This window comes from Macaca thibetana, chromosome 1, assembly GCF_024542745.1.
Source record: "Macaca thibetana thibetana isolate TM-01 chromosome 1, ASM2454274v1, whole genome shotgun sequence".
NCBI classification, from domain to species: Eukaryota; Metazoa; Chordata; class Mammalia; order Primates; family Cercopithecidae; genus Macaca; species Macaca thibetana.
Genome location: NC_065578.1, coordinates 63,306,881 through 63,332,949, shown reverse-complemented (window position 1 = coordinate 63,332,949; position 26,069 = coordinate 63,306,881). Strand labels below are relative to the sequence as shown.

Genomic DNA, 26,069 nt, shown 5'->3' with positions numbered 1-26,069 from the left:
AATGTTTCACTGTGTGGATATACCACAATTTGTTTAACCGCTCCTCTACTGATGGACATTTGGGTCGTTTCCACCCTTTGGCTACTGTAAATAGTGTTGTTATAAACATTCTCATATGAGTTTTTGTTTGAACATCTGTTTTCAGTTCTTTTGATTACATACTCAGGAGTAGAATCGCTAGGTCATATGGTAATTCTATGTTTAAGTTATTGAGAAACCAGCTCCCATATTTTAAAATTATTGTCTTCATGAAGCTTCTTGTAGATAACTATGTCTAACCCACCACTGAATGCTCAGGCACAGTACTCAGCCCATTGGAAAATAATTTGATTAACAGTATGAAAATCACTATGGGTTAAGGTCCAGCTTTCCCTGTGCCATGAGGTTGCTGACCCTTAGAACAGCACAGAAGGTCAGGGGCTACCACTTACTTTTATTTATAGGGTCTGCCATGGGAATTCCAATCCGGATACAGTTTGCAGCTTCTGGGCTCTCTGGCTGGGGGAGATCTTCACAGTTTGGCAGTTTCAGCCTCATCAGAATCATGGGATTTGATCTTGCAAAAATGTACTCTGTTTGACACAGGACATTTTCCAGGATTTCACATTCATCGCGACACAAGTCACGGGGCTTTGGGACGGATGAAGTTTCATCACAGTACGGGAAGGCATAGTGGCACAGGGAAGGAATGGCGAACTGAGAACACTTATCAGATAAGTGACTGGAAGTGCCAATCATAGTGAAGGCAGCTGGAAAACAAACACAATTATTAACTCCCAGAGGCCAGGGTTTATCTTCTTTGGTTATCTCGTCAACAGATATCAGATATAAATACACATTGCGAGGAATCCGCTGTGCTGAAACAGACAAGGCCCAGAGAAGGAGATTCATTTCAGATGTCTAAGCAGCTTACTTTCACTGGCTTGAAAAAAACCATTTTGACTACAAAGTTGAAAAAACAGGATTAAATTACATATGTACCGTTTCCTAATACAAAAATTAATTAGGTTAAAATACAATATATTTTTCATTTTTTTACTACAAAGCAATCGAACTTTGTGTTTCATCTGGTGCTTTTTATTGGTTTTGTGAGGCTTCTAAAACATCTGACAGCTGTAGGGACAGAACTTGTTTCTGCAGTGGCTGAGCCTGAGCACAGGATCCAGTTCTGTGTCTTGCTGGATGGCAAGAGTTGCTGGATGACTTAGGGTAACTTGCTTAATTTCTATGTGGCTTAAATACTTTCTACTACTGAAAATGAGGCAACTTACTTGGAAGTTCTCAAAGAGCACAGTGCAATTGTTCCAAGGCGTATCATCGAATATTAGTGGTTCCTTAGCTTAATCTCCTACCAGTAGGGTAAGATGCACAAAAAGCGCACCAGCCTACCTTTGAATACCGCTATTGACAAGGAGCTTACACCTTACAAGGCAATCTATGAGGTTGTTGATACATTATTTCCCCAAGTATGTTGCTCAGAACATTAATTGTGTGAAATAGAATAGTGCTTGAGAAATAAGCCAACAAGTTTGGGAAACGCTGGGATAAACAAAGGTAAATGAATTTTTTAAAAAACTGTGATACTTTCCACCAGGCTGATACCCGTTAGAAATCTCCAAGAGAGGATTTTTATAAATAAGTTACCAATTATTTACATCAAAACTTCCACTTTTTTTTTTTTTTTTTGAGACAGTGTCACTCTGTCACCCAGGCTGGAATGCAGGGTTACGCTCTTGGCTCAGTGCAACTTCTGCCTCCCAGGTTCAAGGGATTCTTGTACCTCAGCCTCCTGAGTAGCTGGGACTACAGGCACGTACCACCAGACCCAGCTATTTTTATATTGTTTTTTAGTAGAGATGGGGTTTTGCTATGTGGGCCAGGCTGGTCTTGAACTCCTGGCCTCAAATGATCCACCCGCCTCAGCCTCCCAAAGTGCTGGGATTACAGGAGTGAGCCACTGTGCCTGGCCCAAAATGTCTACTTGTTTTTGTGGATATTCAGTTAAAAGTACGTTAAGGCATTCTTACATTAGGTTGAAATGGGTGTTTAACAGCACCTCTCTGTCAGTCCTACTGCTCTTTGAAATTTCAGAGTTTTCTTCCTGCTGAAATGAGGGCTTCAGAAAATGGCAACTACCTATTCCTATAGTTGCTTCTTTTGGTTGGTTAAAGAGTCCTCTGGGTTGCTGAGGCAGGAGAATGGCGTGAACCTGGGAAGCGGAGCTTGCAGTGAGCCGAGATCGCGCCACTGCACTCCAGCCTGGGTGACAGAGCAAGACTCCGTCTCAAAAAAAAAAAAAAAAAAAAAAAAAAAAAATCCTCCCCCGTCTTCCCCCTGGCCTCCTCTCAGTTCCTTCACATTCCTCATAGCACATAGCTTCCACATAGCTTCTGGATCTTTTGCTGTTCTATGTTTCTGCCTTGGGTTTGTTCTTACCTCTCCTAGGGTTGCCAGATAAAGAACAAGACAATGGTTACATTTCAATTTCAGATAAATATTTATGACATACTTATACTAAGTATTTGTTGTTTATCTGAAATTCAAATGTAACTGGGTATCCTGAATTTTTATTTGCTAGATATGGCAACCTCATTAGAATCTCACGAAGGCAATGTGAACGGATTGCAAAGGGTACGTGACACAGAGGCATCGTAACTACACTAATGGAAGGGGACAAAGCGGCTGTAAGCACCAGAATGATGCATGCAAAATCCTACAAGGTAGCCTATGCTACTTTAACTCATGTGTGCTAGCAAGTGCTTCGCTACTAGATTTCCATGAAAAGGATACTTTCAATTAAGAAAAACGAAGGGTGAAATACTGAAAGCTAGAGCAAGAAGAGAGGGATGGTCATCTTGCCTCATCACTCACTTCACAGATGAAGAAGGGGACTTTTTGGGAAAGTAATCGATTTCCCCAAAGTTCACTATCATAATAGTTCCGGGATGAGCGTCCAGAATTCTAAACTCTAAATTCATCCCCTCTCAGTCGACATCATGTTGCTTCTAAACAGTAAGCTCTGTGAGGGCAGAGATGTACCTGGCTTATTTACACACCATCATCTCTCCCATTCAGGTTCAGTCCTGGTACACTGAAAGCACTTAATAATATTTATTGAGTGTTTGAATGAATGTGAGATTTTGCAAAGCTTCCTTTTCCTCTAAGAGCAACCTTCAATAAATTACTTTAATGTAAATTCCAGAGCACAGAGATCATGTCTCATGCTTTTTTATGGTCCTGCTCCCAACCCCCATGCCGAGCTTAATCCTTTGTCAAGAGAGGAGCTCAATAAAACTTTTGGTGAGAAAAATAGTTATTCAAGGGACAAATATAATTTCACTGGTGCTACTTACCTGTGATCTGATTTTCTATTTCCCCTTGCATGTGCAAAGACTCCATGTAGACGGTGCGGTTGCCAATAAATCTTGCACATGCAATCCCTCTGTATGGCTGACAGAATCCATCTTCTTCATACTCATCTCTGAAAGAAAGCACAGACAGACATCAGCTGATGCACCACATACATACAGGGCACGGCAAGCTCTGACTGCATGATACCCTAAATAGTCACTAGGGGGCACAGTTGGGCACAATATACAAAAGACTGGGCTAAGGAATTGGGGGCTTTTGCTCAGTTCTTAAAACATCTGTTGGTCATATTGGTCAAGTTTCCTACACCCCCAGAAAGTCGTCCTGAAGCACAAAATCATCCTTAAATATGGGAGAAAATGCTTTTATTTTCGCAGCTGGTGGTGGACTGGAAGATGATGTCGTTATAGGAGTCAAGAGGAAATGAGTTGGAAATCTGGGCACATGTTCTGCAGTTTTTTGTTTTTTAAGCACAGATTATTTCTGCTTCATTTGCTACAAAGGCGTGGGCGAATTAGCCACCAGATCCACTCCAACTGACATGTCAATTAGGGGGATCCATGGGGTGAGAAGCTGGGGGCAGCTGGGAAGAAACCTGACGGCAGCTCAGTTAGGTGGCTCTTCACTGCTTAACCTCCATTATCTCTACCCTGCCCAAAGAGGCCAGGGCAAACCATGGCCTGGAGAGTTTGAATTGAGGCACTAAATCCAAGGAAATCTAGAGAAAATGTCCATGGAAATTTTGCTTTCATGCTTCCCTAAAATTTTAAAAAATAGTCTTACTACAATTTTGTGGCCTCAAAATTATAATAGTTTTTTAAAAGAAGGGGTGGTAGATTTCATCTTGAAGACAGAGGGACACCAGAAATGACATGATTCATGTGCCAGGTAAAAGGACTGGAGATCTAAAACTGGAGATGAGGACCCAAGATGGTAGGCTCAACCTGAAAGGGCAGAGGCTACCATCTCCCACGAGGGCCTACGAGGAGCACAAGATCCCCCCAGTGCAGAACATCCAGCTGTTTCTCAAAGGCAGACCATAGCCAAACCAAAGTCTGCCTGCCACGTGTATGGGTTGACTTCAACCCTGGATGCTCCTCCTCAATATATCATTTCAAAAAAAAAAAAAAAAAAAAAAATACCGTTTTTCCTCTTTGGTTTCTTCTAAGTAAAAATCCCTCAGAGCAAAGTCAGGAGAACAAAATTCTCTTCCTGAGTTTAACATTTGGGTGCCCTTAGGCAAGCTGTCTGAGCCCTCTGAGCCACAATTTTCTCATCTACAAGTTGGACACAGTAACTGACTTCTCTGCCCTACAAAGGAAAGTCATGACGATCCCATCAGATAATGTAAAAGCTTTTTTAAATTGTAGAGATAACATATGGCTGTTCTTAAAGTATTTACAATGACCAAAGAAGACATTTATTTAAAAGACAGTTATTTACTAAGCTCCTACATCGTAAGAGGGACTGTGGTTAGTGCTGTGGTGCTGCACTTCCCACTTGAAGGTCTAGTGCAGGAGTCTAGCAAGTCAAAGGATAGCAGCAAACCAAGTGGAAAAATCACCTGATAGGACACTAATTTCTGCTTCTCTCTACTCCCATTCATTAAAAGAATCATTTTAAGGGTGAAGGTGGGGGAAGTATCTTCAGTTTAGTCCTGAAAATAGTTTGTATTGCAAAGCTCTTAAAAACTTAACCTTTAAATACACATACAAATGAATATATCATATACCTGACATAAAGACATTGAAATTTTACTGTTGCACAATCCTGCAAGCACTCCACATGTTTACTTTCATAAATCCTAGAGTAATGCTGAAGGCTTTTTGGCTTAAATTTTACTTGGGTTGTAAAATTAACCCAACTTTTATTGGGTAACTAATACCATAAACCTATGGGGAGAAAGAAGGTTCTTGATGACCTACACTTGGATCTTGGAAACCTAAGTACAGAGACCAGAATACACCCCCATGCCACCCCCTGCTATTACAGATGACGCTTTTCTATCCCTAGGCATTAGCAGAGCCCTGGATTTTTAAGGTGTCATTATGAGAACACTTCTTTCTCCCCCACATTAAACTCTCAAGGCTTCAATTTATATCTCTCGGGAGGACAAAACCCTGGAATTACCCCCACATATAAATCCCCAACCTACTGGGAGTTCCCATATTTTATGTGTGAGGCTTAGGCTAAACTTCTTACCACCTTTCCAGTTCATGACTCTTAAAAAGACTCTGAATGCTTTTTTTTTTTTTTTTTCCAGAATAAAATGGAATGCAATTCCTTGGCTGCACATTTCTTATCAAGGGCTTAGAGCTGCAGGTGTATTAAATTTTTGACTATTCCCAGAATTCCTCCTATCCTGTTCAGTCTCCTGGGGGACAGATTTTTTAAAAAGAAAACAAAAAAACCCAAAACCGGTATGTACTGTTATCTGCTGGGGAGTGGCTCTGTCTCGGCTCCTTGTGAGAATCGCCTTGGCAGCACATTGGGAGGCCGAGGCAGGTGGATTATCTAAGGTCAGGAGTTCAAGACCAGCCTAGTCAACATGGTGAAACCCCATCTCTACTAAAAATACAAAAATTAGTTGGGTGTGGTGGCAGGTGCCTGTAATCCCAGCTACTCAGGAGGCTGAGGTAGGAGAACCCAGGAGGTGGAGGTTGCAGTGAGCCAAGATCATGCCACTGCACTCCAGCCTGGGTGACAGAGTGAGACTATCTCAAAAAAAAAAAAAAAAAAAAAAAAAAAAAAAGAAAAAATCTCCTTGAGAAGCTTTAGGAAATACCAATGCCCAGGTCCCACCTTAGACCTATTAAATCATAGTCTCTGGGGATGAGGCTTAGGTACCCATGCTTAAAGAAACCTACCAGGTGATTTGAATGTGGTTGAGAACCACAACACTAAAAAAAAAAAAACCAAACATGTATTGAGTGTCTGCTGCTCTGGGCTGGGTACTGTGTTAGGTACTTTCCTCAAAGCAGCCCCTGATGAGCTATTGTTCTTATTTTATGAGGGAGAAACTCAAAGTTATTTAAACTCAAAGTTAAGTGACTTGCTCAAATTCACAAAGCCAGTCAGTGGTGGAGCTAGGATTTAAACTGAAACTCAAGATGAGGCCACTATCCCATGTTGTTAGGTCTGTAACTATGTTCTGCTTTTCAATACTACTCTTAGTTAAATCAGCCTAATCGAGAAGGAGACTTATAATGAGTCTAGATTCTGTACCATATACTACTAAGTTTCATATACTTCTAAAACAGATACTAAGTCATTTAATCCCAACAACAATCTTATGAAGAAGGTAAAGATGTAATTATTCCCATTTTACAGATGAGAAAAGTGAGAGTCAGAAAGCATAGAGAACTTACCCAAAGTTACACAGCAAGTAGTAGAGCTAGATTTGCCCTAAACAGTGTTTCTAACCACACTCTATAGCTTCTTTCCAAGTAGTTTGGTGATGGAGCTTTTGCAATGCTTACAGGGGCTTTCTGCTGTGGAGAAGCTTTGGGGTATGCTGGGTGGTAAAAGGTTTTCTTTTAAACATAAAGTCAAAATCACTTTTCATTCTTTTCCATTTTTCCCCACTGGCTTTGGCTGGAGGGGAACAAATGCTCCTCCAGCATTAATCAGCTTTATGCTTTTTTCCGGCTCACACTTCTTTCATCATTGATGTCTTCCTGCCTCCCTCCACACTCAGCAAATTAAAAATGTGAAGCAAGTGGCAAGGCAGCAAAAGTGCAAGGGCACTTGCCATGAGTGTGCCCAAGGCTGCATGCAACGGAGAAGAAAAGTGCATTGGGAAAGGGCAAATGGAATTTGGCCATTCATCACAGTGGCTGGCACCAGCGTGCACCGGCTGCCTCACCGTGATGTCAAGCTGCAGGGGTGCTTTGTGATGGGAACTCATGTTTCTCATAAAGGTAACTGAGTAACCATGTTGCCAGCCTCTACAACCTGCCACATTCTCTGCCATGGGATTGGGAAACGCAAATGGGGTCTGCACTCCACCTCCAGGGTCTCCTCCTTCTCCAGGGCAAGGAGCTTATGAAGGATACTTGAAGAATGCTAAAAGGGATTGTGGAACACTGCGGCAGCAAAAGGAGTGCACATCTAGGAATGACTGCAGAGCAAGGGAAGGAAATGCTGTTCTGCAGACACTTTATAATCTAGTTCTTGTCAGCTTTTCCAGCTTCCTTCCCTACCAGACAAGCCTACGAGCCTGATGATACTAGTCATATGGATGATCTTGCTAGTCTCAAACCACAGGATGCACTTCGATGCTGATGTGTTGTGGCCCATGCTCATCCTGAGGGCTGGCATGCCCTCCACCCTCTCATTCACCTTGTGAATGTTCTCATCTTTAAGATCCAAATGCCCCTACCTTCTCTGGAAAGTTAGTTACTCACTAACCCCACCCATTCCCAGTACTTTCATCAAACCATTCCACAGATTTCCAGTTTCATATACTATTTAATCTGTTTAGCGCCCATCTTACCACTGACTGGCCAACAGAACTAGAAGAGATGAGGAGACTGTCCCAGGCTAGCCCACCAACGTGGACCCTTCTCCATACCAGGAGTATCCTCTAAATTGGAAGCCATTTTCTCCCTCATCAGAATATACAGGGTATGGGCAGACATAGCTGAACTGATTGGTACTGACAAATTTGGTCTTAAAATGTTCTTTTTGGGGATAATTTCAGTTAAAATGCCTACCTCTCCTTTTCTTTTCTTTTCTTTTTTTTTTTGAGAAGGAGTCTCGCTCCCATTGCACAGGCTGGAGTGCAGTGGCACAATCTCAGATCACTGCAACCACCACCTCCCAGGTTCAAGCAATTCTCCTTCCTCAGCCTCCTGAGTAGCTGGGATTACAGGCATGTGCCACCACGCCTGGCTAATTTTTGTATTTTTAGTAGAGACAGGTTTTCACCATGTTGGCCAGGCTGATCTCGAACTCCTGACCTCAGATGATCCACCTGCCTCAGCCTCCCAAAGTGCTAGGATTACAGGCATGAGCCACCATGCCCAGCCTTCTACCTCTTCTTAATGAGAAGAGAATGGATGCAGAGGGACTTTCCTGACTGTAAAATCTCACTTAAACCAAATAATTGAAAACAGGTACTCAAACACATACACTTGTACACAAATGTGCAGAGCAGCACTATTCACAATAGTCCAAAGGTGGGAACAACTCAGGCGTTCATCGACAGATGAATGGATAGAAAAAAGGTGGTAGATACATACAATAGACTGTATTATTCAGCCATGAAAAGTGAATGAGGTACTGAAACAGGTTATGATGTGGGAGAGCCTCAAAAACATGCTAAGGAAATAAACCGAACAAAAAGGGCACATATTGTATAATCCCATTTATATGAAATATTTAAAATAGATAAGTCTTCGGAGAAAAGCAGATTGGTGGTTGCTAGGGGCTGGGGAACAGGGAGGAATGAGAAGCAGCTGCTTAGTGGGCATGGAATTTTATTTTGAGATGATGAAAATGTTTTGGAACTAGACAGATGTGGTGGTTACACAACCTTATGAATATACTAACTACTATTGACTTATTCTTTTTAATATGGTTAATTCTGGCTGGGTGCAGTGGCTCACGCCTATAATCCCAGCACTTTAGGAGATCAAGGTGGGAGGATCGATTGAGGCCTGGAGTTCAAGACCAGCCTGGGCAACATAGTGAGGCTCTGTCTCTACAAAAATAAAAATAAAAAAATTAGCAGGGCATGGTGGCACACACACATAGGCCTATCTACTCAGGGGGCTGAGGCAGGAGGATTGCTTGGGTCCAGGAGTCCGAGGCTGCAGTTAGCCATGATCGTACCACTGCACTCCAGCCTGGGTGACAGAGCAAGACTATCTCTTTAAAAAAATAACGATAATAAAATATATAATAAAATAAAATGGTGAACTCTACATTATGTGAATTTCACTGTAATTTAAAAAAATATCATTTACACAAGGGCCAAGGTAGAGGGAGCTTGGAAGAGGGCCAATGGTTGCAAATTCAAGCCTCGAGATGGGGGAGGTTGTGGGGTAGCTTTGTAAGTCACTTCCAAGCAGACTAATCTGATATAAGCATGAGCAGTTCACTCAGTATAGCAGGTTCCTTTGTTCTGATTCTCACGGCTCTTCAAATGGAATGCCAGGGACAGTGGCTCAGCAATCCCACAGCATGGCAGCTTCGCAGGGACAGAGTGCAGTGAATTAATAACCCAACATCTCTTACCTCTGAATTTATCCCCCCAGCCCCTTTCATAGACGCTGTTTTGAGCCATGGAGAGGAAATCACATCAAGATGGCTGCCCCTAAAACCCCTGAAGGAAAGTCATCACACAGCTCAAAGAGATGCAGGGTCCACAGGTTTGCTCAGTGGGCAGTTTACTAAAGTGGGAATTACTTTCTGTCATGTGGATAGTAATTTCTCTTTACCCAAGCAAACACAACTTACTCATGCTTTCCCAAAAGACCATCACGGCCATGAATAAATGGAAAATACCCCTTTTTAAAACTTGTGAATCAGGCCATCTATTAGCAGATCTGGTTAAAAGCATGACCACATAACGGCTCTAGTAACCTCGAGCTGAGTGTGAAGCTTCCCACTTCAGAGGCAGGGTTCTTCTCCCTTGGGAGGGGCAAACAGATCTCTTAAGGTAAAAATAGTCCTGGCTTTTAATAAAATGGGGCTACATTATAAAACTAAGGATCCAAGTAAAAGATGCAGAATTATTCCAATGTAGATAGAAGATCAGAGACACAGACACTTTTAAGAACAGATTATAATTGGAGGTGGTCTGAAAAGTTACCTCCTATCCCAACCTACCTCCTTCCTCTTTCTGAGGAGACTTCAAGCCGGGAAGCAACCTTGGTTAACAGCTAACCAGGAGGAGGGGGCATCATTTAAATCTTATCAGCTCTAGCTGCACACACCTTGAAATGATGGCCCTGGGAGAGGCAGCATCTGGACAGGTGTAGGCAGAGACATGGAAAAGGATGGCTGGGGAGGGTGAGCATCCAGGAAGGGGAGCTGTCGGGAGCACCAAAAGCAGACTTCGCCTCAGGCTGGCTGTGGTCAAGAGATTACAGGTTAAATATGTGATCCTGAAGTTATCTCACAAACACTCCTTTCTAAAGACCAGTCTGAAAATGGGCATCAAAAAGTACGTGTTAACATACTTGACCTTTAAGGTCAATTTTCAAAGGGAGCCAATCGAGGCATGTCAACCCAGAGGGCCAACGACTCACAGAGAAGCCTTAAATCTATAGGGTTGAGAATTCAGCTAACCCTTACATCCCTTTTTCTTTTATTGGAATGCCTTTGTAAGCATAAGCAATTTTGAGGTGACTGTATTGAATATCACATGTAGGTTCCCACACCTGGTCAGTGACAATTTGGTTAACATTTATTCGCTTAGCTAAAGAGTCCCTCGCCCTGTTTCATACCACCTTTTTTCTTTAAAAAATTAAATCAAATTTTTGAAGTTTTTTCCCCTTGGCTATGAACCATTAAAACAAACAGATGAATAACGTTCTGTCATAGTTTCCAGAGCAGCACATAAGAGTTACTTGTGTCCAACTCAGAAAAGAGAAGGCATTGGCTTTGCTTCATAGTGATGTTTGGAAACACAAGGGTTTGCATTTCACTTGGAGCAGCAGCAGAATTACCCAGGCTTGTATCTCACAAACGTAATTTGAGGGAAAATTACATGTGTACTATATTTTATTCCTATTTAAACACACATTCGAAATGATAGGACTGCACTAGTACGGTATTTGCAAGAATACAGAAGATTGCTAATCAAAAGAATGAGTGATTTTTACTGTCTTCAATTTACTGAGGTTTTCAGGGTAGGGGCGGCCTTGCACCTTCTAAGAATGCTTTGGATGTTTTTACTTTTCCTCTGTTAAGGGCCTGCTTTGCCCCCAAGGTTAGGCTGAAGCTGGAAATGCATAGGTGACACTTTGAGTCCCCGAGTTCAGGGCCCCCGAGTTCTTATTAGAGACCCTTTGGATGTGCTTTGGCAGTTCTCCAAATATTAGACATTCAAACCACCCCCTAAAATTGCCTATTGAGAATAATGGGACTTTAGAATAATATGAAATTCACACATACCAATCTGGGCAGATTTTCTACCACAGATGTTACTGGAATGGCTTTGATTTTTTTTTTCTTTCCTTTTATGCCTTTGGCCATGGATTGAAAAAAGAGAAGGTTTGTGGAAAGAGTGGTAAATGGAATTTAGGGACATCTTAGGAGGGTTTTAATTTCATCTTACTACTCAGAAGTGGGGTGAAACCCAATCCCCAATTCTTGCTTTTCTGTTTCATCTCAGCTTTGTTTCCCATTCCTTCTGCTGATGGTGGTTACAAAAGACTACTGGCCTCTGTAAAAAGCAGTGGTGAGTTTAATGCCTCTCTGTACCCTCAACTCCAACACCCACCCAAAAGCAATACAGAGATGCCCATGTCACAGGTACAATCTTACAAATTTTTATAATTTCAGAAGCAGCAATTCGCATTAAAATAATGATTAATTTGTAATGCACAGATTTGTCCTGTTCCTCTGTTTCAATCCTCCTAAAGGCTTCCCTTGTCATGCTAAGTAAAACTGGCATCTTTACATTGTCCTTACATCATCTTCTCCTGCCCCACCTCGCCTCTCTGACCTCATGCCCTGCCACTGCCCCCTGCCCCTTACTTGATTATTACCTATTGTATTAATATTTAGTCTCATCGGGCATACTCTGTATTGATATATTCAATTGTTTATTGTTTAAAAACAAACTTCATGGGAATAGGAACTTTGTTTTGGTCACTGCTATGTCCCTAATGGCCAGAATAGTGCCTATTAAGTATCAACTTGTTGATAAATGTTTAATAAGTGAATTAAATCTCTCCCACTTTTTAATTTCTGTGTGGTGGCAGCAAAGAGGGATCCTCTAGCAATCTGAAATGTGTAGTCAATCTCTCTACTTCCCCACCCCAGCCACCCAACTCCCCATGCATTTTTCTTTATTTTTTGAGACAGGATCTCACTCTGTCACCTAGGCTGGACTGCGGTGGTGAGATCACGGCTCACTGCAGCCTCAAACTTCCAGGCTTAAGTGATCTTCCTGCCTCAGCCTCCTGAGTAGCTGGAACTACAGGCTTGCACCACCATGCCTGGCTAGTTTTTTCACTTTTTTTTTTTTTGTAGACACAGGGTCTTGCTATGTTTCCCAGGCTGGTCTTCAACTCCTGAACTCAAGCAATCCTCCTACCTTGACCTCCCTAAGTGCTGAGATTACAGGCATGAACCACCATACCTGGCCTCCCCATTCATTTAGTTTTGCTAAATGGAAGAAATAATGAGAAGAGGAAGAGGGGCAGCTTCTAAGAGTAGCAACCTTGAAAACTAAATTTGCTTCCAAAGAAATTCTTGAATTTGACCACTTTCTTCCCTCCTGGTTCAGGTCCCCACCACCTCTCAACTGCCCCTCACTGAGAGCCCTGCCTCCAGTCTTCCACTCTTCCAATCCATCCTCCAAAGGCTACAAAAGGCCATTTAAGGTAGAAATCTGTGTCACTGCTGAGGCTGATGTTCTTCACAAGCCATCTGGCCATTCTTGGGTCCACAGTAAGTGAATACTTGTTATTAGAATGCCTGTATGAGATTGGGAGCTCACAAGAATCTCAGCTAATTTGGTTTTCAAGTTAAGATGGTTTCTTCTTTTTCTCTTCTTCATTTCTTCTTCCTACCATTATGCATTATCGAGATTTTATTCTATGCTCAACAGTATTCTAGGTCTTGAGGTAGACATCAGAAAAATTACCTTTGACTTTCAGCTATGGATATAATTTGTGATCATACATATTTATGAAAATACTACATTGCCCCAAACCAGAAGCAAGCGAGAGAGACAGAGAGGAGACAGCGAAAGAGACAGACACACACAGAGGAAAGAGAAAGAGAGAAAGAAGAGAGAGAGAGAGAGAGATGAAAGTTACTATACACCTGCCTTGTACCAGGAACCCCTCAAGGTAGGTAGTAGTATCTCCATTTTATAGTTGAGGAAACTAGGTCCAGAGATTAAGTCTCTTTCCCAAAACCTTAGGTCTTGCTCCAAATTTCTTGCAGTGTCCATCATAAGAAATATATAATAAAGTCAACAGCTTTGAAATGTGTACATATATGATTTAGTGAAAAAGAGACAACACAAAAGAGTACTTGCCCAAATAACACTGCCATATAAAGTGCTGATATGTATAAGAAAGGAGCTTAGATGGAAACAGTTTGATTTTATTGAATATTCATCCTCACAGTTGCCCAAGTGCTTAACAATGATACAATAGTTAGGTTAAAATACTGAGGAAACAAGCTCGAGGAAAGGTGCTAGGCTTTGTTCTACACTGCCTAGACTCAGCAGAAGGGAGAGAATTTGTAAGCAATGGCTAAAGAAGGATTTTTAGAGGGAAGAAGAAGGTGGAAGATGTGGGAGGTACCTAAAGCCAGAAAGACAATGAACAGAGAAGATCCCTCCCAGGCAGCCTGGCTGGATTCAGGGTCCCTCCATCCAACAAGGATTGTTCTCACTTCCTAGATATGGCCAGGAAAAACGCTAGCCAAGTACATGTCAAGTTTCTCTAGGGCATTGCCTAACTTAAGCATGATGCTGGGACTGAACTTGGAATTGCTGAGCGGAAAAGTCACTGGACTGGAAATGAGAAGACCAAGGTCTTGGTCCCACTTTGGCTGCCAAAAAAGTTATTTCCATACAACCTTGGATAGGTCACTTACCCTCTTTGTCCTCACTTACTCCATTTGTATAATATGGAAGTTGAACGCTATAATATGTTCTTTCCAATTCTAACCTTTTACAGTTACTCTAGTGTAAGCTCTCAATATATCCCACCAAGATGGCTGCAGGAGTCCCCTAACTGGTCTCTCTACCTCCATTCTTGGCCTGTAAATTGATCTTTCCCGTTGCCATAGAATGATGAGCTAATAGGTAGATCACATTATCTGTTTCTTACAAATGTTCAGTGACTCTCTACTGTATAAAGTCCACTGGCAGCAGTCCTAACACATTAACAGCAATCACAAGGTCCCTACATAACTGCCCCATGGACATCTTCAGCCCCATCTCCTGCACTGCCCTTCTTGGTCCTCAGGTCCTGGTATTAAAGAACACCTTATAGTTTCTGAACATATCACACTGGCACTGATGTTCGTGCCTTGGCTATTTCCCTTCCAGGAAATCCATTCTCATCTTTCTTCACCTGACTCTCTCTCCCTCATCCTTCCAGTTTTGGTCCAGTTTCATCTCCTTTAAGAAACTTCACTGAAAGTTTCAGATTAGTTAATGAGAAAATATGTGCTCTCTAGCATCCTTCATTGTATAATTATTATCTGTTGAGAAGTCTTTCCTCTACCAGGCAGAACGTTCCTGAAATACACAACTGTTCTTACTTTTCCATGTAGTCGTAATGCAACCCCAATCTCACTCCCAGCAGAGTCTAGAACATATAACCTGGTTTGTAGAAGCCACCAAATAAATGTTTATAAAAGTGCACTCTATGTTTCTCTGCTATGGCTATACAGACCTCCTCCAGATTCCAACACCATCAGCCTTTAGCAAGCCCTCATTTGAATACAATCCCAAAGGTGGAACAGGCAAGTTCCATCCCTATTTCTTAAGTGCACTAGGCGAGCTCCCCATAAGCCCTGCAACTTTAAGTCTTTTAGTTTAGGAGCTAGCGGGTCAAAGGCAGGCTCAGGGCTCCCCACCCCTCCCACTGATTTCTCTAACCAGAAATGGAAAGGCTTCAGAATCCCTGGGCGCAGGTTGCTGTTGTGTGGGGCTCGTAGTACAGAATCGTATCTGACTCCATGGGAGTATTTGAAGCATTACTAAACACTCCTAACCTATCAACTCCCGGCTTTGTAGTCATTTCCAGTTGGAATGTTTTTAGGCTGAAAAAAGACAGGTTTGTGAAAAGACATAAACATCTTTGGTGAGAGGTGACATATGTTTTCTCCTAGTGAAAGCAAGGCACTCCTGTAGATTCTGCAGTTTTTGGATACTGCATAAAACACATCTCTTAGGCAATTAATCTCCTGGCAGGCTTTGAGTGAAGCAATTACCCCATGTTTTCCTTTGTCATTGTTCGAAAGTTTAACAGTGCATCTATCTACTTTATTTGAGTCTGGAAAGCCAAAGCCCGCCTTGAAACCTCTGCAGCAAACATATGTAAAAACGTTTAGTGTTCACACGTTTGATTTAAATATTGACAAATTTTTTCATTAGAACATTAAACCCTTCTCTTTATTCATCTTAAATGCTTTCCAGGAGAGTGACTTCCCCCATTAGAATGACTCCTAGTAACTCAATACAAACTTTGCAAGCAAAAGACCATGGAACATGGTAGGCTATTGTGCTCACATTCTGTGGTGAGGCAGCTGTAACTGGTTATGAACCAGTGCTGGAAATAGTATTTGGAGCTTTCTTGGCAGATTTCTTACATCGTTATTCAATATGAACTGCAAATCATATGCTCATAGTTATGAAAATGTCAGGAAACTCCTAGTGTTCATGCTTTGTTTGACAAAGCTATTTTTGAATAGTGTTGGAAGGCACAGGCGTCCAGCACTTGGGATGCAGAAGAAATGAACACCCTCCTACCCCTGGCAGTTTTTGAGAAGTTGGTAATTTGCTCCTATATGACAAGAGCTCAACTCTGAACTGATGGACGTATGTTTCACACAGTCTTGATTAGTCCAGGATGTGTGTCAGGGCTACTAGAGGTCTGGAAGGAAATGCAAGAAACTTGTTCACTTCTTGCTCAGTTTGGATCAACTGAGCTTCAGACCAAGGTCAGCAAACTGTTTGACTCTGAATCTCAGGGGCAGCTGAGCAACGCTCCCCAGGGACAGGAGCAGGAGAAAACTGGGCCGAGAGGGAAAGGAGAGAGCAGACAGTGAAGAAAAGAAAAAGGGGCAGATGGAGACAGAGAGGGAAGGAGAAAGGGAAAAAGGGAGAAAAAGAAAGGCAAAGCTTGAGATCAGTCTAATATCTAACAATAATACAATAAATGTGCATGATGTAATTTATAATTTAAATTTAGACTTTCATCACATTCTTATAAGATACCCCAGGGCATTCTCAGTCCACCCTTTTAAAAATAATAATTGTTGTGGCAATTTTGAAGAATAGAAGCACAAAGAAGGGAATGAAAATCATCTATATCCACAAACCACAGATAATTAAGGCTACTATGTAGCATATATTCTGTATGCATACATATAACACAAATTATTTTTGCTAACTGGAATTACACTAGACATAGTTTTTTCTTTTTAATGTAGTATGTATTTTCTACATTAAGTGTTCTTCTAAAATATTACTTTCAGTGACCACAATTACACAGTTACCATTATATTCAACTTATCATTTATAAAAATGTTGAGATAAACATCCTTGCAGATAGATCCTTATATACCTCTATGATTATTTTTCTAGGCTCATAACAATAAGTGGAATTATTTTGGGGTAAAAAGTATGCACTTTTTCAGGGCTTTTACATGTATTTATAAATGTCTTTTAAGAAAATTATTATAACTTATATTTCTACCATCAATGTGGGAGAGTATTTTCTGCACTCAATGCCTGCAAGTGCCTGTTAAAGTATCTACTAGGTATAATCACTTTTTAAGATTATACCTTATTTTTTATCCTTAGTAAAATGAAACATCTTTTTCATATGTTCACATTTGTAGAACTTTTGTACTAGTTATTACATAAACTGTTTGTACATTTTTAGCACTTTTTCTGTCCATTCTATGTTTATATTAGTATTCTTTATTAGATGAAAACACTGAGGTTTTATGAGATTAGCCAACTTTCCCATGATCACACAGCTAGTTAAGTGGCAAAAATGGGATTCAAATTTGAGTTTTCTAAGTTGGCTTCATGTCATGCCAGGCACAGTGTTCTTTTCTAAATTCCAAGAATAATAATGTCCTTAAATCCAACATGTCAAAGACAAATCCACTGAACGCCAAAATGAATGAAACCCAGGGAATTTACAATAGTATACCAAGACATGGTGTCCCTCCACCAGGATCAAACAGCATTTTGGTCTTTGATTATACTCACCAAACTATGCTTGGAATATTTGCAGAGACATAGAGGTAGCCTGTTAACCACTTCTATAACATGTTTTATTTAAATGATCTCTATTGTCCCTTCCAGAGTGGCAGGCTTAAAGCAAAGCTGGAGGGGGAGACCATGTCAGGAGAGAAGCTGAGGAAGGGGAGGCTTGCCGTTGTAAATCAAGATGGTGCATTAGTTGGTAGTATATTCTACTGCATCAGTGAGGGAATGTAGCTATCAAAAAAGCTGAGTGACATTAGGGGCACTTGTGACTAGGATGTATTCTCTGAAATGAGGGAGGAGCCATTCTTTCTTCCCTCTTACTGGTCAAACTTCAACTTCACCTGGAGCATCAGGTACCACTGTGGACACCAGATATCATCAGGGCTATACATCAGTGATCATTCATCAAAAGCAAAGAGGCTAGGTTGGGGAAGAGAACTAAAATGATGTCACAAGAGGAATCATTGAAGGAGCTAGAGATGTGAGCCTGGAGAGAAGACTTCAGGGAAATGAGAACATCGTTCAAATGCTTGAAGGACAGCTCTGTGTCCTCTACCAGACACATGTGTTCTTTAAGGGCCTTTTCCAGTTCCTCATCTCCAGTATCCTAGCATATGGGGGTCAGCCAGAACACAGATATCTATTGGTGGCCTACTGACAGTCCACTCCTCCCACTCTTGGGGCTACAGCGGTGGACAAGGCAGAACCCCTGCCTTACAGAGCATGCATCCTAAGGGTTTCCAGTACATGACTGCTGAAGGATGGATGAATACATAAGTGGATGTCTCAAAGATTAAATATCAAAATGGGGAACCATGGAGGAACATTTGGATTGAGAGAGTAAACCAATGATACCCTCAGAAATGGTGGATGAACAGTGGAAATGCCAGTTCCCAGAAAGCTGAAGTCAAGAGGTTTGAGGAGAAAAGGCCAATTAGTTCCTTCTTCCCCATCCTCACATCACTAAGTTACATTTTAATGAAAGTTCCACCTGGTTAAACTGCACTGATGACTCCTGCTGTTTTTAGGATGAAGTGCAAATTCCTTAACCTGACTCATAAGCTAGCTCACAAACTGGAGCTCGACTATATTTCCTGCCTCAACGTCTCGGGTTCAGACAAAACAAGGAGAATCAGATAGAAAATTCCTGCTTGGAGTCAACTAAATGCAGGCGAAGCGAGGCTAAGAGGAGCAGCCTTCAATGAACTTTACTGGTTCCTTCAGCTAGCACTAATTGAGCACCTGGTCGGTGCCAGGTTGTGGCAGCTGGTGCAGGTTCTGGTGCTCAAAGAGTTCACAGTTTAAAGAGAAGGAAGTAGCTAACCATAATGAAATGCCATAAGGGCTACTACCTGGTGAGGGCTGCCTCTCCAAGGGTAGAAGTCAGGAAGAAATGGCAGGAAAAGATGCAGAGGTAGATCTATTGGTTCATTCTGCAGATATTGAGTGCTTGCTATGACTAGCCACTACTTTAGGTGCCAGGGCTCAGTGGTGTACCAAGGGCTGGGCAACAGAGCAGTCTGCTCTGGTGCAGCCAATATGGGGTGCAGACTCTGTGGATAATTTAAAAACAATAACGACACCAATTATAAGTTAGTCCACTTTTATTACCATTATGCACCGGCAATTCAAACAATGTTGTTTAAAACACTCTTTCCTGCCAGGGTGGATGTTCCCACTGCCCACCCCTTGGTATGCCACTGCTGGGTCTACTGCATTGAACAAAAACATCCCTAAATCCCTGCCCTCATGGCCGTTTACATTCCGGGGGAGGGACAGCGGTGGAGACTTCTAGTTGTCCATCAAGATCTGCTCTTCTCTCCCAGTTTTAATAGAACTCCTTACATTGACTGACCACCAGCTGGAGACCACAGCTAGATATGGTCATGTGACTACATTCTGATCAAGGAGGTGTTTACCTTCTGATCAAGGTGTACCACCTCTGGGTCACGTCCTTACCAAAATAAAGAAGAAACAGGAGGAATGAAAGAAGGAAGGAAGGGAGGAAGGGAGGAAGGGAGGAAACGAGGAAAGCAGGAAAGGAGGGAGGGAGTGAGGTAGGAGGGAGGGAGGAAGGAATGAAGGGAGGAAGGGAGGGACAGGGAAAGAAAGAGAGGAGACAGGAAGGAAGGGAAGGGAAAGAAGAAATGAAAGAAGATAGGGCCGAGCTCTAAAAAAAAAAAAATAAGAAAGAAAGAAAGAAAGAAAGAAAGAAAGAAAGAAAGAAAGAAAGAAAGAAAAAAGGTATCCCTGTGACTGGAGTGTGGCCATGAAGAGAAGTGCTGAAGAAGCCATCCAGAACAAGGTAAACACTACAGGTTGAGGCTGGCAGAGGAATAAGACAGACTGAGCCTAGATGTTACGGTGAACACTGGGAACAGAGATACCCTTCCAGCTATGGAGAGCCTCCTCTAGACTGGAGGGAAATGGATTTCTACCTTGATTAAGCCATTCTCCATCCATCCATCCACCCATCCATCCTTTTATTACACCAACTTAGACAAACCCTAAATAATACTGGGAGGTAGACTATAAACAAATAAAGGAAATATATAATCTGGCAGGTGTTAAGTGGATGCAGGAAAATAAAGTGGGGTGGAGGAGAGTGAGTGTTGCCGGGTCAAGGAGACTGCAGTGCCATTGTTACTATTAGACCTGCATGGTCCAGTATGGTAGCAACTAGCCACCCGTGCCTGCTTTTGAACATTTGAATGTGGTGAGCTCAAACTGAGATGTGTGGTAAGTGTAAAATACACTCTGGATTTCAAAGATGTAGTACCAAAAAAAAAAAGAGTAAAATAGCTCATTCATATTTTTATATTCATTACATGTTAAAATGAAAATATTTTGGATCTTTGGGTTAAAAATAGATCATTAAAATTACTTTCATTCATTTTTACTTTTTAAAATGTAGCTCTTAAAAACTGAAGATGACGTATGTGGTTCCACTGGACAATGCTGCTTTAGGCTCCCCATAGTAATTCCTCACTGTGCCCCCACACAGTGCTCTCCACGAACCTACCTTTGTATTGTTGACTCCCTAGGCCTCCCCCAACTCCAACCTGTCCATGGTCCTGTTCATGGGAAAGAATCCTGCTCTCTGGATATTAGAGTTTATTGATAATAATCATCATCACCCAGTAAGTTCCTTTAAAGACTCAACAAAGGGAGCTCCCTACATGGAGGCCCAGTGCACATTGCCTCTTTGGAGAACAGTTGAGAAGCACCAAAATGTTTTGCTTCTCAAAAATAATACAGCATTTCCTGACTGGACTGCCACAATACACACATTTCCACCATTGGAAGTTGCCTTTTCTTAAAAGTTTTTATTTCTAGAAGACGCCTTTTTAAGAAAGTGGCATTTGAAAAACTCTAAGTCACAGTATCCCAGAGCAAGGGCTTTGGAATCAAATAAACCAGAGTTCAAATCCTAGCTCTGCCCTTTCTTAGCCATGTGGCCTTAAATAACTACTTAGCCATTTAAGCATCCATTTCTTCATTTCCAAAGTGAGGATATTATCACCTACACCTTACATGGCTGTCCTGACCTACTGTGGTTCTACCTTTAACACATGTGCCATGGATACAGGTCAGCTCAGATTACAGACTACAGGCCCCCAGCCATCACTTTTTTTTTTTTTTTTTTTTTTTTTTTTTTGAGACAGAGCCTCACTCTGTTGCCCAGACTGGAGTGCAATGGCACGGTCTGGGCTCAGTGCAACCTCTGCCTCCTGGGTTCAAGCGATTCTCCTGCCTCAGCCTCCCGAGTAGCTGAGATTACAGACGCCCACCACCATGCCTGGCTAATTTTCATATTTTTAGTAGAGACGGGGTTTCACCATGTTGGCGAGGCTGGTCTCGAACTGCTGACCTCGTGATCTGTCCGCCTCGGCCTCCCAAAGTGCTGGGATTACAGGCGTGAGCCACCGTGCCTGGCTGCCAGCCATCACTTTTAAAAAGCTGTTTAGAATCATGAATAAGGATAAAAAAATATGACTACGGGGGTAAATACTTTCCCTTCCACTGCCTCTCAGAAAAATTCTACCAGAGGGAGAGGGCTGAAAAAGGCAGTAAAAGGGGGACCACATTACCCCAGGGGACAAACAATAAACGCCAAAATTCCCGTTGTGCACGTGTATAGCATTCTACTGGGAGGCCAAGGACTCAGGAATATGTGTGAAAAAAATAAGTTGAAATAGCTCTTTAAGAAGCAAGAAAAACAAGGCAACCCCATCGTGTCCTCAGTGGAATGTCCTTTTCACATTGGCCCTCGGGTTACGCCAGCCAGAGATGACCTGTCAAGGTGAGGCTGGCTGACACACGATGAAGTGTTTCATTAATACCGTCAAACCATGACAACATTTACGGTCCACGTGCTGGACCTTCACGAGTCACCTAGACATGAATCTTTTTAACTTTACATAGCCCAGAACAGTTGAAATACCAACAGCTTTTATCCAAGAGTCACGTGGGGGAGTAAGTGCCATATATGCATTATCTCATTTCACTCTCACTGCAACACTGGGATTGTTAACTAGGTATTGTTAACTCTGATTTACCAACGCCTAAAAAGCTTCCTCATTTTCCCCTTGATCCAAGCATCAGAACGAGGGTTAGAATCAGGTCCATCTAATTCTGTTTTTGTTTTTGTTTTTGTTTTTTGAGAAGGAGTCTCGCTCTGTAGCTCAGGCTGGAGTGTAGTGGCACGATCTCAGCTCACTGCAACCTCTGCCTCCCGAGTCCTGGTTCAAGCCATTCTCCTGCTTCAGCCTCCGAAGTAGCTGGGATTACAGGCATGCGCCACCATGCCCAGCTAAGTTTTGTATTTTCAGTAGAGATGGGGTTTCACCGTGTTGGCCAGGCTGGTCTTGAACTCCTGACCTCATGATCTGCCTGCCTCGGCCTCCCAAAGTGCTGGGATTACAGGCATGAGCCACCGCACCTGGCCAGGTCGATCTAATTCTTAACCATTTTGCTATACTGCTAAATACAGAAAGGCCAGGCTTATAATGTTTACATTTATTATGAATTATTAATGACTTATAAACTGAATGGGATCTTGCTTGAATGTTTTTATTATTGTTATTATTATTTTGAGACAGGGTCTCATGCTGTCACCCAGGCAGGAGTGCAGTGGCACAATCACGGCTCACTGTAGCCTTGACCTCCTGGGCTCAGGTGATCCTCCCGCCTTAGCTTCCCAGGTAGCTGGGACCATTAGTGCCCACCACTACACCCAGCTAATTTTTGTGTGTTTTTTCTGTAGAGAAAAGGTTTCACCATGTTGCCCAGGCTGGTCTCAAACCCCTGGGCTCAAGTGATCTCCCCACCTTGAACTCCCAAAGTGTTGAGATTACAGGCATGAGCCAAAGGTACCCAGCTCCTGTTTTAATTTTTTATGAAGACAACATGCTAGTGAACTGATCTCCTTAATTAGGAAATAGATGGTGAACATGTTTGTGATTGAGTGAGAATGTGTTGTGGGAGCTGCTTAATATTAGTACAGGAGAACCAGTGTGGTGTTGTGGAAAGAGGACAAGGCTAGAGGGAGGCAGGCACTGTCAGCCTGACAGGGTGATGTTGGGGCATTTTTAAAGCCTCTGTGAGTTTCAGTTTGCTCATCAATGAAAGGGGAATACTTACTTCACCAGTGCCTGTATCACAGGGTTTTCGTATGATAATGCATGTGAAAATGCTTCTGTGAGCTACAAAATCCTACATGAACACAACAGACAAATCAGGTGTGTGGCATGCAGCAGGTGATTTAAGAAAAAGGCAAATACTGGCAGATCTAACTTCTTACACGAGCTAGAGTAATTTTAGAAAACGGATTTTTATCATTCTTCCCCCCCCCCCATTGGTTTGAGAGGAAAAAAATAATACTTTTTTTCTTAACCCAAGCCAAATTGAAAATTGAAGCAATGAATAACATTACAAAGTGGTCTCCTGCATACAAAGCATTTTCCATGCATTATCTCTATTGCATCCTCAAAATCATGCTAAGAGGCAGATATTTCAAAGATGAGGAAAATGAGGTCAAAGAGATCAAATAGGCTTTATTTGATAACTTGGTGATTAATTGGCCAGATGGGGACTCAATACCAGGTCTGTTATGTCCTTTCCTCTTTACTAAGTTTCCTCTGAGTTGAACCCCCATTCTTCCACACCCCTCTATCCCCTGCCCCAAAAATCTTTAGCTGAAGACAATGTAACATCATTGACCAACCACTGGTTTCCTTAGTCAATCAGGCCTTGGTTGAGGACATATTTATTTTCCAGCACTACCCAGAGGGTTCGAAAGGCAGGTTAGACTTGATTTCTTCCCTCAAGGAGCATGTAATCTTTCTGGAGAGACAAGATATAAAATGTTGAAATAACTAGAGAGGCAATGTGTTAAATCCTATACCATGGAATCTAAGCATAATAGATTCAGTGCAGGAAAATCCACCATAGGTGGGGGTGGTCAGGGAGAACTTCCCGGAAAAGGCAGAACTTGAGTTTCCTCCCAAAGTCATGGCAGAATGGAAGCCAGGGCCAGATCCTGAGTCCCAGTCAAGTGTTGTCTCACTACACAGATTGGTGCCAAAGGGAAGAGTAGATTATACATTAAAATGTCCTTTTCCTTTAAATACACCCAGCTCTTTGAGCTGCTGGATGTAATTCCCAGCAAGCAGAGGCAATCTGTGAATGTTTGTTATCTAATAGATTCCTTCTTATGTTAGTTGAAATAACCATCACAGTATCAGTAAAATCATCAAGGACAAGGCTTCAGAACAACATATTCCTTTCGTAAAAGAGCTATACTTTCTGAGGTAATACTCATTTAAAAAGGGGTATTCTTTTATGTGGCTTTCCCAAGAATGCAGCCTGGCAATTTAAAAGTCCAAGTAGTAAAGCTTCCCCTTGGGAAACCTCCTTTATATCTACCATGTGCACATTCGCCAGGCATAATGTTAAAAATATTGTGACACAAAATTACCGCCCCATCCTTTCAAGTTTGATGCAGCCAGTTTAACGTTCAATATCGCTGTTCGCAGAAATGCTTTTTGATCTGAGGAGATGTGAGACACAGCCATCCCACAGCTGGAATGTAAGGATTCTACAGAAGAGCATGGATTAACTTGAAAGTGCGGTGGAACGGGATGGTCTCATCTCATTAGTGACCAAGAGTTCACAAGAAACTCCCTATTTGTTTCAACACATTGTAAATCTGTGTCCCCAGTGCCAAACTCTGTATCTGGCATAAAGTAAGTACTCAAGAAATAAATACTGAATCAATGAAGAGCTACGATCTTTCATGATCCAGCACTTTATAATGCTTTTAGAATCCGTATTCTAACCATAATCATGTTGATCATTTGTTGTCAGGTGTGTATTAAGCACTTTGTAAATATGATCTTACTTGTTCCATACAAGAATCACATAGAGGCAGGTATTACTCCTCCCATTTAATAGATGAGGAAACTGAGGTTTAGAGAATGAAGCAATTTCCCCAAGTTCACACCCAGTTCCACACAATGCCTAAGCTCATGCTGCCACCCTCTGTTTACAATGCTGCTCAACCTTCAGGTGCATCAGGCAGGAATAGAGATAGAGCAAAAGCAGATGATAATAGCAGTATTAATAAAATATAAAAATATATTTAGTGCTTATTCTTTTTAAGTGATATATATATATATATATACACTTTATCTCATTTATTTATCATTACAACCATAAGAAGTAAGTTCTATTTACCTTCTTACACAGATGAGTAAACTGAGGCATATATAAGAATTTAAGAAATGCACTTTGGGAGGCTAGAGTGGGAGAATTGCTTAAAGCCAGCAATTCAAGACCAGCCTGGGCAATAAGGCAAGCCTGCCTCTACAAAAAAAAATAATAAATAAATAATAAAAAATTAGCCAGGCATGGTGGCATGTGGCTTGTAGCCCCAGCTCTTCAGGAGGCTGAGGCAAGAGGATCCCTTGAGCTCAGGAGTTTAAGGCTGCAGTGAGCTATGATTGCGCCACTGCACTCCATCCTGGGCAACAGAGCAAGTTTTTTTTTTTTTTTTTTTTCCAAAAAAAAAGCCTGGTGACAGAGTGAGACCCTGTCTCAAAAACAAACAAACAAACAAACAAAAAACAACCACCTTATTTTTACCTATTGTACCTCTACTTAACCAAAATTGGACTATAAAGGTATAAAAGGCAAACAAGTCTTGTTAACTGACTATTCCAGTTAATGGATTTATCACACATCTGATGATGTCTTGAGCCTTGGCTTACCTCCCTGTGTAAAGAGGAGGTGGGACAAGATAAGGCTGATTCATGGTCCCTGCCAGGAATGCACCTGGATGGCCCTATGATTCCCTCATCGCTCATCACTTCTCGGTGGTACTGAAAGGCAGTTGATACCTGTTTGAATTGTGTCAATCAGAAAAGGCAATGTGCCGAGTTTGTTAATGCCAACCTAAACAACTTCTCAGTTGCTCTGTCAGTGCTGTCAGTACCCTGGGCCTTGTTGTGGAGCAGAAAAAAAAAATGCTTAAGCATGTCTCCCCGACCCTTTC

General features: G+C 41.9%; 1 protein-coding gene across 3 annotated transcripts in view; it reads right to left on the bottom strand.

Moving 5' to 3' along the window:
- ROR1 (receptor tyrosine kinase like orphan receptor 1) overlaps nt 1–26,069 on the bottom strand; it is a 410,977-nt gene that overhangs the window by 40,155 nt on the left and 344,753 nt on the right. For all 3 annotated transcript variants that reach the window (XM_050756448.1, XM_050756588.1, XM_050756527.1), the window contains 2 exons: nt 3,354–3,481; nt 432–749 (listed from right to left, as the gene is read on the bottom strand). In XM_050756448.1, the coding sequence (XP_050612405.1) occupies nt 432–749; nt 3,354–3,481 (446 nt within the window). The remainder of the gene's footprint in view (nt 1–431; nt 750–3,353; nt 3,482–26,069) is intronic.